The sequence below is a fragment of the Kwoniella europaea genome, chromosome 1 (genome assembly GCF_036810445.1).
Source record: "Kwoniella europaea PYCC6329 chromosome 1, complete sequence".
NCBI lineage: Eukaryota > Fungi > Basidiomycota > Tremellomycetes > Tremellales > Cryptococcaceae > Kwoniella > Kwoniella europaea.
The window spans coordinates 6,008,872-6,023,600 of record NC_089487.1 but is presented as its reverse complement, the minus strand read 5'-3'; the positions used below and the strand labels follow the sequence as shown (position 1 = coordinate 6,023,600).

General features: G+C 44.6%; 5 protein-coding genes across 5 annotated transcripts; 2 read left to right on the top strand and 3 right to left on the bottom strand.

Moving 5' to 3' along the window:
- Positions 1 to 22: 22 nt before the first annotated feature.
- V865_002294 (uncharacterized protein) lies at positions 23 to 2,828 on the bottom strand (the record flags this gene model as incomplete). Its single annotated transcript, XM_066226096.1, has 9 exons — positions 23 to 180; positions 271 to 535; positions 620 to 810; positions 896 to 1,406; positions 1,477 to 1,756; positions 1,825 to 1,884; positions 1,952 to 2,333; positions 2,391 to 2,496; positions 2,553 to 2,828. The coding sequence occupies 9 exons, from the start codon at positions 2,826 to 2,828 to the stop codon at positions 23 to 25; spliced, it is 2,229 nt and encodes a 742-aa protein (XP_066082193.1).
- Positions 2,829 to 3,465: 637 nt separating this feature from the next.
- Positions 3,466 to 7,342, top strand: V865_002293 (uncharacterized protein; the record flags this gene model as incomplete). Its single annotated transcript, XM_066226095.1, has 16 exons — positions 3,466 to 3,567; positions 3,622 to 3,805; positions 3,876 to 4,064; positions 4,145 to 4,260; positions 4,318 to 4,470; positions 4,535 to 4,825; positions 4,883 to 5,143; positions 5,208 to 5,536; positions 5,619 to 5,788; positions 5,852 to 5,976; positions 6,050 to 6,331; positions 6,495 to 6,624; positions 6,688 to 6,707; positions 6,787 to 6,877; positions 6,937 to 7,000; positions 7,099 to 7,342. The coding sequence occupies 16 exons, from the start codon at positions 3,466 to 3,468 to the stop codon at positions 7,340 to 7,342; spliced, it is 2,751 nt and encodes a 916-aa protein (XP_066082192.1).
- A 698-nt stretch (positions 7,343 to 8,040) lies between these two features.
- Positions 8,041 to 10,615, top strand: V865_002292 (uncharacterized protein; the record flags this gene model as incomplete). Its single annotated transcript, XM_066226094.1, has 3 exons — positions 8,041 to 10,233; positions 10,312 to 10,499; positions 10,570 to 10,615. The coding sequence occupies 3 exons, from the start codon at positions 8,041 to 8,043 to the stop codon at positions 10,613 to 10,615; spliced, it is 2,427 nt and encodes an 808-aa protein (XP_066082191.1).
- Positions 10,616 to 11,174: 559 nt separating this feature from the next.
- On the bottom strand, positions 11,175 to 11,746 carry V865_002291 (uncharacterized protein; the record flags this gene model as incomplete). The annotated part of the gene is made up of 3 exons (XM_066226093.1): positions 11,175 to 11,453; positions 11,524 to 11,613; positions 11,690 to 11,746. 3 exons carry the CDS (start codon positions 11,744 to 11,746, stop codon positions 11,175 to 11,177), a joined length of 426 nt encoding a protein of 141 aa, XP_066082190.1.
- Positions 11,747 to 12,235: 489 nt separating this feature from the next.
- On the bottom strand, positions 12,236 to 14,581 carry V865_002290 (uncharacterized protein; the record flags this gene model as incomplete). The annotated part of the gene is made up of 6 exons (XM_066226092.1): positions 12,236 to 12,832; positions 12,886 to 13,372; positions 13,426 to 13,641; positions 13,704 to 14,161; positions 14,243 to 14,520; positions 14,575 to 14,581. The coding sequence occupies 6 exons, from the start codon at positions 14,579 to 14,581 to the stop codon at positions 12,236 to 12,238; spliced, it is 2,043 nt and encodes a 680-aa protein (XP_066082189.1).
- Between the last annotated feature and the right edge of the window lie 148 nt (positions 14,582 to 14,729).

Genomic DNA, 14,729 nt, shown 5'->3' with positions numbered 1-14,729 from the left:
ACCTAGCACACAATCCTTTGCATTACAATCTCGCTTTACTCTCTTCTGCTGCCCCCTCACAAACCCCCCTCATTTCCCTCAAAGCCTGTACTATATTGTGTTTGAACCTCTGTGTGGAAGTCTTGTCGCAGGAGAATTTCGATTCGATACCGAATTTGACGAGATATGGACCAGCGAGATCTATCAATTGTAAGATCACAAATCAGTATCATTTCTACTTTCTGACTGTTGGGCTATGTTCGACATCATTCAGATGACGGTGCAACTCACAATTGATTCCATATCCATCAGGCCAAGCAGCTCCGAACCCCGTGCCCATGAATTTTCCACCCGCACTCAATCCCGAGGTGGATAATTTCCATTCCTGGGATTTGGCATATATCTCATCATCGAAAAGTGCATGGCTCTCACCAGCCCTCAAATGGACTTTCAATCCCATTAAATGTCGATCATATCCGTTTCCCTGGGATGATTGGCGGGTAAGGAAATTGTGGGCTTTGCATGCTTCGGTCAATAACGAATACCGTTTGGAGTCCTATCAGAATAACATCGATACATGGTTATTATTTGGAATTTGTGGTCGACTTGTCGTTGAGAGTAATCGAGATCGGTAACTCACATCAGTTTTCTCATCAAGCATACTCTTCACAAAACTCCTACTTTCACTACTCAGACTCCTGATCACATCCGTCCTACCATGTAACATCATCCGAGTCGATGCCGTCTCATAAGTAGCAGTTGCATATCCTTGATCTTTGTACCATGCCAATTGAAGAGCTTGTTGAATATACGCATCAGGTGATTGTTTGGCTATTTACACCATATCATCGCAATTCAATGTAATCAGCATATTCCCTCTGAATTATGTACTATATGAAACGCTTGAACTACTCACCGACAGCCTTTATCCATTCCGCACCATACTCATCCCACCATAATTGACTCGCATCGGAATCATCGATCAGTTTCTGATTTCTCTCTTTACATCCTTGAATCTCTTTTGTAATTTCCTCGTCAACCACCCAATCCAGCTTCTTCCATCCTTCGGAAGTGCTCGAGCTGGTTCCCGAATTGAATTGAGATTGATCTACGGGAGATGCAAGGACGTATTCTCCCACGATAGATGGGATGAGCGCATCCACCGGGGAATGTTCACCCATTATTCCCGCTCTACCATTGGTTTCCACCATGACCGATACAGCTTTATCGAACCATCTGTTCCGTGCTCCGTCTATTCCAGAAGCTGTGTTGCGTACTTGGGCATCGACAGAGGGTAGTCGAAGGGGATCTTCAGATGGGATGGAAGGTAGAGTGTATGGGTCGAGAGATAGGACGATAAGAGAAGAAGAGATGGAATTGAGGGTTGATCGGTTGTTTGGTGAGAGGAGGAGCAGATGTTCTCGATTCTAGAATTGAATCAATCGTTGATCGATTAATGAGCTTAGTTCTCTTGGCGACACTGATATATGAGCTCACCTTTGTCCAGTTATCCCTCTCGTCAGCCGTCAACACGCCGATTTGATCGGCTCTTTCTCCACCATCCCTACGCTTCTTGGCATCATCAACGGCAGCCTTGAACCTCTGTTCAATCTCCGAAGGAGACAGAGGTTCTGGTACACCTTCGATTGAAGGAGGTGAGAAGATATCGATAGAATAGATATAATCGTCGATCATCAATGTAAGATGAGTAGCTTTATTATTGACTACTGAGAAGGCATCACTGTTCGGTAAAGGTATTCGGGAAAGGTTGAACATTCTACGATTTGCTTTAAATTTCAGCTACAGCTCGGAGTGCGCAGATGGGCTCTCGAAAAGCAGACTCACCGAGAATACTGATGCATATCAAAAGGTCCAGCTTTCGACGAGTCCGGCAAGATCTCTTCTCTATCGAAAGATTGTTATGATCAGTACACGATCAAGCATTATAGGGAAGGAAGCATGCATAGCTTACTTGAGCAACTTCGTCCTGAACTCAGCAAACCTCCTAGCTAACCAAGCAGCTTTCCTGATCTGCCAATCACTTATCCATTCTCTCTTAACCACTTTCTCCCATTCTACTGGTCCGTCGAATTTCCCCTTCTTACCATCTATCCAATCTTGTCCACCTCGCTGACTTCCCGCAGAAGCAGCTTGTTTCGGATTTGAATTGGGTTCTGGAACTTCTAATTTGGATGATGAGCCGGATGCGATAGGTGGAATGGGATCAGAAGGATCAGGAGCAAAGAGTAACCACCAATTTGAATTGACGAGTAATGGTGCTCGCCAGGTATGGTAAGCCAGTCCGAGCCAGAGAGTATCGTTGAGCCAATTATTCGGCGAGACGTGATCGAGATCTACGAAACAACCTTGTGAGCTATCAGACTCTTCGTAATCAGGTATCACCAGCTCACCTTTCAATCTTTCTTGTAAGGTTCTACCTATTCCACCGGGGGCTGCGAAATCTTTAGCAAACAATTTCCGTTTTTCAATTTCGTTTGGCAAGGCCGACGCGTCATACTACGGTCAATATGACAGATGAGCTAAAGATAGACATGCTGCCCTGGGAAGCTCACAGTCTGCTCCAAAATCGGCCCAAGACTCTTCAAATACCCTTCCAAGCTCTTTTCCAAGTCTGGTACAGGCAATCTAGGTAATTTCGATTGGTTGGAGAATGTCTTGGGTTGATCGCGTCGATGGACTGAAAGGGCAAACATCCTTCTCTGTCTGAGTAATGATGCGGGAGAGATACTGTATACAGGTGAGGAGGAGATGCGTTGAGTTGTCTTGGATCGTATAAGGCGAGTCGAGTTATTTACAAAGATTGAAGGAGGAATAGGTGAAGGGTACATGGCTGTATTTCACAGAGAGGTAAGCTTTGTTACGAGGCTGAACAGGACATGTAGACAATGTCGACCATGGAGAAATGTACAGATAGGTATCGAGGTATATACAGTGATGAAGATGGGTGATATGTCAGTATGAGTGAATGAATTGGTCAGATGAAGAAGAGAGATATATCATCACAAACATCCTTGGCTTTTCAATCACTTCCGGTTGAATCTCATAACCGGATAGATAGGTGCCTGCAATTGTGCGCCTAATGAGTGCCATTTGTGGAGTCTCCGCACGGATGATACCGTTTTATCTAGGAGTCTAGTAGTGGATACGAGTAACATCCGAAGCGGTGAGTTGTGTGTTTAGGTTGAGTAAAGGTTGACTCATCTCATTCTCCGGTGTAGGTCCGTGCATGGAAAGGGATGGATGCATGAATTGATTCTCCTCCTTTCTCCTTCATCCTTTTGAGCATCCCGTCGGGTGGAAAACGCTACACCTATTGGATACCGAAATCAAGTGAACACTTTCACTTTCAATTTCCAATAGAGAATAGATCATTCTCTCGTAATTCCTTATCAGCTATCAATTTATCCGCCGAGCCTTCAACCCCTGATCAACCAACAATCGACTGTCAATCCGACACAACACAACATGTCCGACCCAGCGTTTGTCCAGCTGCTGGACATGGGTATCCCAGGTGGACGAGCTAGAGCAGCGTTGAAGAGGACAAAAGGGGATGTCATGTCAGCTGCCGTACGTTGGCTGCTCCGCCCGATCCAAGGTTATTTAGCTGACTCCTTGTTACAGGAAAGAGTCTTTGCTGGTGAATTCGATGATATACCTTCCGACAATGAGGAGGAAGTATTCAGCAAAGCCAGTTCGAGCAAAGGCAAGGAAGCGATCGTGGTGGAAGATAGTGATGAAGATATGGAGGGAAGTGACGCCGAGAGCGGGAGCGAGGAAGTTCTGGTAGATGGGTTCGAGGATGACGGTAAGCTATTTGGAGCACACCTCTCTTGATATATTCCTTCAAGCTTATAAAAAGCCATGTTGTCTCATAGGTGAAATACCAGAAGACAGAATTCTTTCCGACCCATACGCTGGTATATTCTTTTCCAAAGATCGAATAGAAAAAGTGATCGAACCTGTAGAGGAAGCTAAGCACATGAAGATATCAGTATCAGCAGGAAGTAATTATGACGTAGAAATCTTAGGCAGAGGCGAATGGATGTCTGGATGTCCCGAAGGAAGTGAGTTATCTGTCTGTTCAGCTGCCTGCCTCACATTTTTGGTGAATGCGATAGCTGATGCGATGAGGTTGTTGGTTCAGATGAACAAAGCTTCCTCTTTCAACTTTACTCGATGTTGGCTGAAGGGAGAATGGGCTGTTCTGCTGGATGTGGATATCAGTTTAAGAGGAAACAAGAGGATTTCTTCGTTCTTTTCGTATGTTCAGCTGTGTACTCGTTACAGATAGGAGACAGCTGATTATCTACATTACAGCCTGATTTTCCCGCATTCACCACTTATCTAAGCAGCAAAATCCGACCTACATGTCCTCAGTGTCATCAAATCACCTGTCTGGCATGTGGTGAAAAGGTGGACCGTAACGGGAAGCAATCGGAAGATATTCTGCTGCATTGTCCTAACCTTCAAGTAAGACAACGTTTCGTCTCTTGCACAAGACGCGATTGATCTGATATTATCACACTGTACATAGGGTATAATCCTAGGAGTCGGACTACACATGATAGAACAAGCCTTCTCGGAGGGCAGTGACAATAAATCCTTGTCTTCCAGCGCTTCCAGAACAACAACCTCCCCTCCCGTGAAAAAACAGAAAACATTCCTTGGTGGATTGACGAAAGATAAAAATAGCACAGACGAAGCGGACGGCACGTTGGAAGAAGATCATTCATATTCTTCGGGACTGGGTTTAGTACAAAAGGTGGTCAATAGAGGTAAAGGTTCCTCTAAAGGTACGGGATACGATGGAAGTGGAGTAGAGGACGTGAGTAGGTCCTATCGTATGAACATTCGAAAAAAAGCTGATAAATGGGATAAACAGCGTACCGGTCAACAAAAGGCTGAAAAAGCCCAAATTGCTTCAGATGCTAAGACCGCTCTGCTCCTCTCGCAAGTCCGGGTATTCTTACCTGACCTGAATAGACCGGGAGGTGCGAAAACTTCAGATCATCTGGTCCATCCTACCGCTTTGGCGCATCTGAGAAGGAGAAGTGCCTTCGTGAATGATCTATTGAGGAATGATTCTCTCTTGGATATGTCAAAAAGATCAGATCTATACAGAGCGTTATTCGATTGGTTAGAGGTAAGTCACATCATCCGTACGTGCAAATCACACAATATGCTGAAGATATGATTCCCTTGTGTAGATCGTATCGAACCACGAAGCTTTAGCTAGTATGTTAGCTATGCCTCAAATGCGACCTATCTCAAGTGAAATTTTGCCCCAAGATCCTCGTTCTGTTACTGTGACCTATGAAGGCGCCTCATCACCTAGGGAGTTATTGGAGAATTGCGTTATACAAGCCCAAGCAGCTTTGAAGGGGTTGAAATCTGTTGATAATATATCCAAATCCTCTGAAGATGTGATGATGACGGAAGAAGATTTGAGAATAAGTAAATCTGAATTAGCAAGAAGGGAGAGGGAGAAAAAGCAGGAAGAAAAACAGGATTCTAATTACCAATTGAGAAGTTTCTGGTGAGCATTCAGCTATACATTGTGTAACCTGCTGTGGCCGCTGAGGATGATAACTGATCTCCTCAACCGTTTTATATCGTAGCGAACGTATCGTTGCTTCGGCTCAAACCATCGATAAATCCCTGATTGAGACTAAAGGTAAACCCTTCGTGGATAGGATGAGGGAGTCATTGCCTAGACTACCAGAGACTGGCGTATCAGTAGAGGAGAAGGTATCTCAAGGTCAAACTGACGAATCTACCATCAAGATGTGTGAGTTCTTTCGAGATGGCAATCATATTAGCGGTCGAAACTGATGACATGCGGTGGTATTAGACGAGGAATGGGCAGGAAGAGCAAGATTCCAGTATTGCAACTTGACGGAAGAAGCGACGTCTACAAGTGATAAAAAGGTTTATAGACATGCTTTCAACGGATCGATACAATCGCTGGAAGGGATGGTAAGCTACCTTTGGCATAGTTTTACTAAGGCTATGGACAGTAGCTTACGAAGACGTCGCGTCTTATAATCAGGATATGCCTAAAAGATCATTAGCGATAGCGAAAGAATTAGCCATCCTTACCACCTCTCTTCCAGTCGCATGGCATTCGACAATATTCTTGAGAGTTGACGAAACTCGAGTAGACGTATTGAAAGCTATGATAATTGGACCTGAAGGTACACCCTACGAAAATGGTTGTTTCATCTTTGATATTTTCCTTCCATTGGATTATAATCAACGTTGTCCGAATGTCAAGTTTATGACAACCAACGGGGGGAGGTATAGGTTGAACCCTAATTTGTATGCTGATGGGGTAAGCGTTACTCTGTCACTCTTCACCTTGGGTTTCGCCACCCTTCTTCGTTATCTAATCAATACATCCTCGAATGAATCCCCAAAACTCACATTTCCTTCCCTATCGTTGGGATCGTTCATACGGAGCTGACCTTGACATCCTGTACGTTATATACGAGTAGAAAGTCTGTCTAAGTCTTTTGGGCACATGGCAGGGACCAGGTTGGATATCTGGGCAATCGACTTTACTTCAAGTTCTGATTTCTATACAGAGTTTGATTTTATGTGAAGAGCCGTACACCAATGAACCAGGTGAGTTGAAATGTCAGCTGCCCATACGACGAACTCCCAGTTGAGCTAACCTTGGAATGGCAGGATGGGCAAATGATGCTGGTGTAAGTCTAGGCTTTTGTGAGGCTATTGCCAGTATGCCCGACTGATTAGCTGACATTTCGGTTATCCAATTGGTCGTAGACATCGGCAAGTAAATCGTATTCAGCGAATGTCCGACGAATGGTTTTGGTCGATGCTATGGGGAACAACATCAAAAATCCTCCTCATCCTTGTGAGCTGGCATGCGATCGAGATCTGAACATAGCTGACACAAATTCACTTTGGACATAGTCGAGAATGAGATCAAAACACACTTCAGATTGAAGTCGAAATCCATCAGGCAGCAAATCGACAAGTGAGTCATAATTCCGTCCTTGCATGTCTCTCATTTCTGCGTCCGGTCCTCAGTCGTATCCCTATTTATGACTACTGACATCCATTTATCCTTCACAGATGGAAAGAGCTCGACGATGGAAAGGGTATCTCAGGTGATAGCTTCATGGCTTCAACTGGCGATAAGAATCGATCGTTCGATTCGGCTTCTAAGGATCTGTTGAAACTCCTGGATCAGCTTGATAGTGGCAACTCTACCATTTCTCCGAGTATAGCTGAGGGTTCGACGAGTAAGGGTAAAGCAGATGGTAAAGATCAAGCGAAGGGAGGTAAATTGGCGAGAACCCTTGGATTTAAGAACTAACATCTTTTAATATTGGGTGAGACCTGCAATATTTCGTTGTATATAACTAGTGACCTATCGTCCCCGCACCAAAAATAACCATGCATGTTGCATACCTTGTATTTTATTGCTGTGTTTTGGTGCTAGGAGAATTCGCCACCGTGCCACGAGACTGAATTTGCCACCCAGCTTTCCGAATGGAAAAGACCGAGGTGATATCTTTGATATTTGATATTTGATATTTGCCACCCACTTTAAGGAGTAACGCGTGCTTCTCGTAAGTCAACCACTGGAAGGAAATAGCGGTGACATCAATCATCAACCACCGCTGCTCACTCACTCACTTGGCCATCATCACCACCCTTCTTACTCATCATCATACTTCCACACATCACAATTGGACAGTACCGCACCTTATAGGAAGAGTCGAAGGAAGGAGAAAGCTCGGAAGACCGATCATACACTTCTGTAGTAATCCTTTACACGTATCGCTCAAATCCAACTCCAGCAGCCTCCACCTTGGCTTGTCGGTTCTTCGGACGATCCAAAGAAGACTTACTTGGCAACGATCGACCGGCTCAGAAAACGTGAGTATTTACATGTCATCCTTCCCTCTGACAGCCGTGATATACCATCCAAGTATGTGTTAGCGGGCTACAAACTAAATGTTGAACAAGCTGACTCATCTTCCCATAGCATAGCATTATCAACAGCGGAAAATGGTATCAGCCAAATCCCCACCTAGTAAAACCAAAACACCTCCTATATCCAATATGACCAAAGCCAAATCACCCAAATCACCTCGTTCACCTAGATCACCGCGATCCAAACCTGCCGAATCATTCACTCCTCTCTCATCGATATTGACTGAAGAACCCATGTCCACCGACCAATCATCACCACAACCTACAAGGGGATTAGCCCTGCGGAGAGTATTATCTGGTGGATCATCTTCAGCTAGTACCCTGCCTACTACTCCGACAGGCAGTAGTGTTCCCCTCTCGCCTAGCTCTACAGGAATCAGGACGCCTAGAGCGAATAGGAATCCATTAACTCTGAAGAGCGATTTGGATCAGATGGATATCGATATAAACACTGAGGAAAAGGAAAAGGAAGGTGGACATCAATTAGCGAATCATTTAGATGGATTACAGGTCAAATCCCCTCAGACTGCTATCCCACCTGCATCGGGATTGGGAATGGCCCCTTCTGCATTGGGTATCACCCAGGTGTTGGGTCATCAATCAGATTCAGAATCACCTCATCCACCACAGTCAGATCCTATACCCACACCCGCCAACGGTAGAAATACCACCACCAACAGTACTCGTAATCATGATCGATCATACTCCACTTCCACAGAAGGATCAACCACCTCGTATCATCCTCAGATACCTTCCCATCTCGGATCAAGTTATGGTCCCGAAGGTTTTCCTCGATATTCCCGATCTCCTGAGAATAGTCCCAACATCTTCAATTCCTCCCAGCAGAGCATAAATGGTAATGGGTATCACGCCTCCGTAAACGCAGGATTTGGTGGAGCGGATGCGAATGGGAAGAACATCGATCCTGAATTAGCTTTGAGACAAGCTGAGGCATTAGCTAAAGCGGACGAAGCTGTCAGAGCATTGAACGGTACATCCTCATTGTATCAGTCATCATCTACACAACCGATCTTCGAACCTTATATCCTCCAACATCGACCCCCACAGGGACCAGAAGTAAATTTTGTCACGCCGCAACAGCCACAACCCAGTGTAGTTCGACAATCCTCCACATCCAGCTCTACCACCGATGCTGCCTCCACGTCGTCCGAGGAAAGCGATTGGTGTATCCCTAGTATAGAATGGGTATCGACCAATCCTCAATCTCCAAGGTTCTTATCTTCTGGATATAATCCGGCAGGATTCGCTCAAGCTCAAAGAGATAGAGCAAGCGGTAATACCAATTCCGGTAACAACAGAATGCCACCTCCACCTGCTTCACCTAGAGTTCAAGACCCCACTCAGCGGCCTGGTACATTACAGCATCAACAATCTTTACCTATTGGTGCCTCAGCATCCACCCTATCAGGTATCAAACAGTCTTCGGCGTTACCTCTGGGTGTACCTCCTGATGGACAGGCGGAAGATGATGACGAGGAAATCACGGTGGGTCACGAAAGGAGATCACCCTCCACCTCTTCACAATCTGCTCAGAGTGGGTTGGATCTCTTATGGCGTGCAGCCGCTTCTCAATCAAAGTCGCAATCACACCCACCCAAACCTCAATTACCAGTATATGAAGTGTCCAGTTCATTCGACCATAAAGGTAAGAGGAAAGCTGGCGCGGAAGCTGTAGATAAATGGAGATCTAGTGGTATACCCACTGGTTTACCCCCTCCTACACCTACTTCCATACCCACTACTACTAAATCCACTGGTGGTGCTGGTGGGAATGAACCTCCCAAGAAGAGAAGGAGAAGTGAGATGACTATGGAACCTATGGATAACCCTGGGCTGAAAAGGGAATTATCAGAGGAAGCTGTTGAAGAAGAAGATGAAGGTGAAATTGGAAGTGGAAGTGAATATAAGAGTCCGTCAGTTTCTTCAGAACCGATATCAGATGGGAATGATTCGGAGTATGGAGGAGGAGCGACGAATAAAAGAGGTAGACCCGGTGCTCGAGGAGGAAGAGTGATAGCTGGAACGAAGAGAGCTACTGCTTCTGCGAATAAAACTGCAGGTGGAGGAGGAAAGATTTTGGTCAATCCTGCGAACGCACCTGGAGGAGTGACCAAGGGAGGAACGATTAAAAAAGTTAGGAAAGTTGGTGATTCACCACCTGGTGGGAATAGAGGTGGAAGAAGATCGAGTGGTGGTGCTGCGGTGCCCAGTGGTGGAGTACAATGTGAATATGTTAACCCTCTACCCGTGAGTCTATTCAATCAATCAAATTCTTGTCGATTTAGTTCTGAGGACAAAAACTGATGGTTCTCTTTCGTGACTTAGCCATACAACCGATGCACCGACGTATTTACACGTAAATACGATTTACCCCGACACATGGCTCGCCACGCTCGAAGAGAAGGTGAATTGGTCCTGGATGGTAAATTATCAGAAGAGAAGGCTGTCCTGTGGAGGACGATCAAGGATAAACCGAAAGTCACTTGTAATGAATGTGGAGAGAATTTCACTAGGTGAGTTGGCTGTTTAGAATGGCATTGGAATAGGAAATGAAAAGCTGATATTTGCATATTTGCATCGTAGGATGGACGCTCTGAAGAGACATCAAGCCAAACAGCATCATCATTAAACATTCATCCCAACTGTATCTCCGTTCATCTCATTCGAAGCCTTTTTGTACTGTCGAATCAAGTATAATCGTTGTATGTGTCATCGACGGGAGTTGCGATGAGTAGGATTTGGTAATTGGGTAGGAATAGGTTGAATATTGAATTGTTTATAACAAGAAAAAGTTATACACGACAACTCTTCATTTCTCCTTATCTTCGATCTAGGTTTTATTCAGTCTCCTGTATGATCTTACGCATCGCCTATATCATTGTGAAGTAGTTGTTCTTGTCAACATCGTATCGTGTCGTATCGTAGCATGTGGAAAGAAAGGTATAAAGAAAGGTATCATGCATAGCTCGTTATCATGTCATGTCTGATCTATCTAACATACAAAAGAGGATTGATATACGGCCAACGGAGATTACATGCAGTACTCATTCATCAATTTCGTTAATATGGTATATACAATCATATATGGTACGAATTTTACAAGTACAGTCATCGCGAAAATTCGATATCGTTCAAGGTGTATAAGTCCGGGTTTTGGATTATGTATTCAAAAGAAAGAGTCAGAGAAGCTATTGCTTCGTACAACTTCTTCTGGGTCGTTTCGGTTTACCATCATCCTTCGTAAGATCGATAGTCTCCAAAGTCCTCTTTTCATTTCTTTCCTTCTTATACTTCCTCACCGAATCATTCATCGTACCTCCCTTAAGCACGAACAACAATTTGTATCTATCGAGATGATCCATTGATCCGAAATCTTCTGGACGTTCACCGTGGAAGATCAACCATTCATCTATGTGTTGCGGTGGGAGAGATATGATATCCTCGGAGTATGAGATTTTGGTGTATTCCTGAAGATATCAAGTCGTAAATGAGTATCGCATGATAGACATAGAAGTAGATTTGGGGAGTTGTACTTACTTTGGGCATATCATCAGGACACAACTTTCCGTCAACTTCTACGGCAGGTGGCAATGGTCCTCCCTCAGCTACGACGATTGAATATACGGCCTATACCAAGATATCAGCTTTAACTGGAAGTATCGATCGGTCTTCTGTAAGGAGGCAAGGCAGAGTTTCAACTTACACTTGTCTGCATGTATTGCAGATTCTTTCGAGATTGCATCGTAAGCCTTGGTGACATATTGCCTTTTCTCATTGATTCTTTCCAGCGACAATAACATGAGAGCTACCTTCTGCTGTCTTGTCGCCACTGCTGAGAACTTATCGCAAGCGACAGGATCATTTCGATCGAGCTCGGGTAGAAGACATGATAGGACACTTGAGTTTGGATTTGGTTGTGGTTCTAGGTGTGACAACGTTGTCAATCGTTTTCTCTTTTCGTTCCTCCTGTCGATGTCACTGTTGAGCAACCCGCCTGTGACATTTCGTATTGCAGATCACTTGTGGTGGATTTGGAAGAATGAACGCATTGTACAACCCAACATTGGAGTCATACGTATTCAGACTGATTCATGCATGACAGGGATACACGCCCATTTCGCACAAGCAGTAGCAGACAGCATGACGTAAACAACGTTTCAGGATTATCTAGTGTACAATATGAAACACCACGATACATTCTTGCCACACGAACAATCGTGCTTTAAATATGGCATACAGGAATTCACATCTACACCTGAGCTTCTCCTCCTTCCTCTCCCCCTACGGCCGCTCTCTTCCTCTCCTTCTTCCCCTTTCTCTTCTTGCTCCTCTTCTCTTCGCCTCCGCCTCCCTCCACCCCACTCTTCGAATCCTTCTTAGCCGCATGTTCCGCCCTATTCTCCTTCCAAGGTTTCCGTTCGTTATCGTCTTGACCCCACTTCCTCTTCCTCAAATCTTCTTTCAACTGTCTCACTCGCTGACCTAAGCCTTTACCTTGATGTCCTATACCGCCCTTTCGATAGGGCGCAATAGTCTTCACACTGAGTACCTTATTGAGTTCTTCATCAGTAGCCAAAAGGATTTCCACAGGTGTCAAACCGAAGGATACAGGTGCCGATTTCGTATATTTGAATTTTGTAGGTAGATCTCCACCGATGATATCTTCATGATCTAATGCTTTGTATTCTTCCATCACTTCCTTGACAGCTTGAGCTTTATCTTTCAAGGTCAGACTCGATTGATCCTCGATCGATGGTTCTTCAACGTCTCGTTCTTTCTGCTTGTTCTTCTTCTTATCCTTCTTGCGCTTCTTCTTACTTGGTTCTTCGTCAATAAAGTCGGCATCCTGTATTACCGTCATTAGCAGTCGTTCTATGAGATTAAGGAGACTGAACATACCATATTAATGGGCCCTTCATCTTCTTCACCATATTCTCCATCGATGTCCATTGCCTCTTCTTCTCCATCCTGATTGTATGGATAACCTCCATCTTCATCCAGATCATCGTACTCCGCATCACCGATATCATCATCCCAAACGGGTTTACCATCTTCATCTTCTTTTTCGCCTGCTTTACTTAACATCCTTCCTACCACTTTCTCCCATTCATTCTCGTCCCATTCACCATCCAGCACTTTCTGTAACGAATCCCAATCTACTTCCCCATCGACACCTTCAGCTGCTAGATCAGATTTCAGCGCAGCCATCCTCTTTTCCATTTCTCTCCTCTTAGACCCCTTCTTAGCTTTCAAGGCTTCTTCCTGAGCTGCTTTTTCAGCTGCCTTTCGTTCGGCTCGTCTGGCTCGTTTTGTCTTACGTGCATCATCTGGTCTTCTAACTAAGGTGTCGATCTGACGAGGATGTGACAAGATATTGGAAGCTCCACTATATAGAAGCATATTAGCTTTGATCGCTTGCTATGATTGGGAACGACTTACGGTTCTTCAAATCTGAAATTGTATTCAGCCTCAAAGGCATCTGCTTTATCATCAAATTCATCCTCTTCATCAAGTTCACCCCAAGGATGACTCGATGGACCAGCTTTAGGTTTCTCTTCCACCCCTTCATCTGACTCTTCGTCATCACCCACAACTTCCTTATACGTCGGTACATGATTTTCTGATCGATCAATCCACCCTCTATTCAGGATATAGCTATAACATTTCATCAGTATACAGTCTTGTGGATATATTGCACTAATAAGGGTTCAACATACTTCATCAAGAACTCATCATCTTTCTTAGCTTTCTTCTCCTTTTTAGCCTGCTTCTTAGCTGCAATTTCCTCTTTTTCGACTTTCGCCAGGACTACGTCCTTTTCTCCTTTCTCATTTTCGACTGTTTCATCCAAAGCAGTAGAAATAGGCTGATCGCCCATTCCCAATATCTTTCGAACTTCATCTTCACCACCTCCCATTTCCAATAAGAACTGTCTGTACTCTCCGTCCTCCATATCTTCTTCTCCCTCGTCTTTCTCTCTCTTCTTGATGAATTCTTCGCCGTCATCATCTGAATCATCCGAAGCAAGTGCTTTGAACGCTGATACAGCTTCTTCCTTCAACTTTCGCTTGGATTGGACGTATGTGAGTGGTTGTTCGTTTTCTCCGTCTTCATCATCTTCCTGATTGCTTCCGGAGAGAAGCTTGGCTCGATGATAATCTTGAAGGAGGTATGGCTATTTGTGTTGGTGAACAGTCAGCTCTTGAACTCAAATGAACGAAAAGTCATCCATGGATCTTTGAATATGCATGCTTACCTTCTCCACGACCTTCTTTACCACCGGCGCTTTGATGCCTTTCGCTTCAGCCCTTTCTTGAGCTTTCTTTAATTCCTCTTGCAAGACATCCTCTTTCCCGTAAACACCTTCTTTCCTCTTGATCTTACTAAGCGTTCTCAGAATCGCGGCATCAAGAGCTGGTGTAAGCTCATCTCCATCTTCATCTTCTGTCACATCAGATGAAGAATAGTCGGATTCGGACTCTGACTCCGAGCCCGACAAGGGGTCTTGAGTTGGTTTGAGCTTTGAAGATGACGCTATGACGCAATGTTAGCTACCCAGGTCACCGAATCGACAATCATCTAGCTCACCTTGCATTCTGCAGAGCTGATTAGACACTCAAGCAGAGATGATCGATCTATGTGCAGATGCAAAATGTTATTGACGGAAGGCAAAAACAAAAGTTGTGTATGGGATTCTAACTTTTTCAGACATCCAGGAACCACAATCCCAGACCGCACCACAC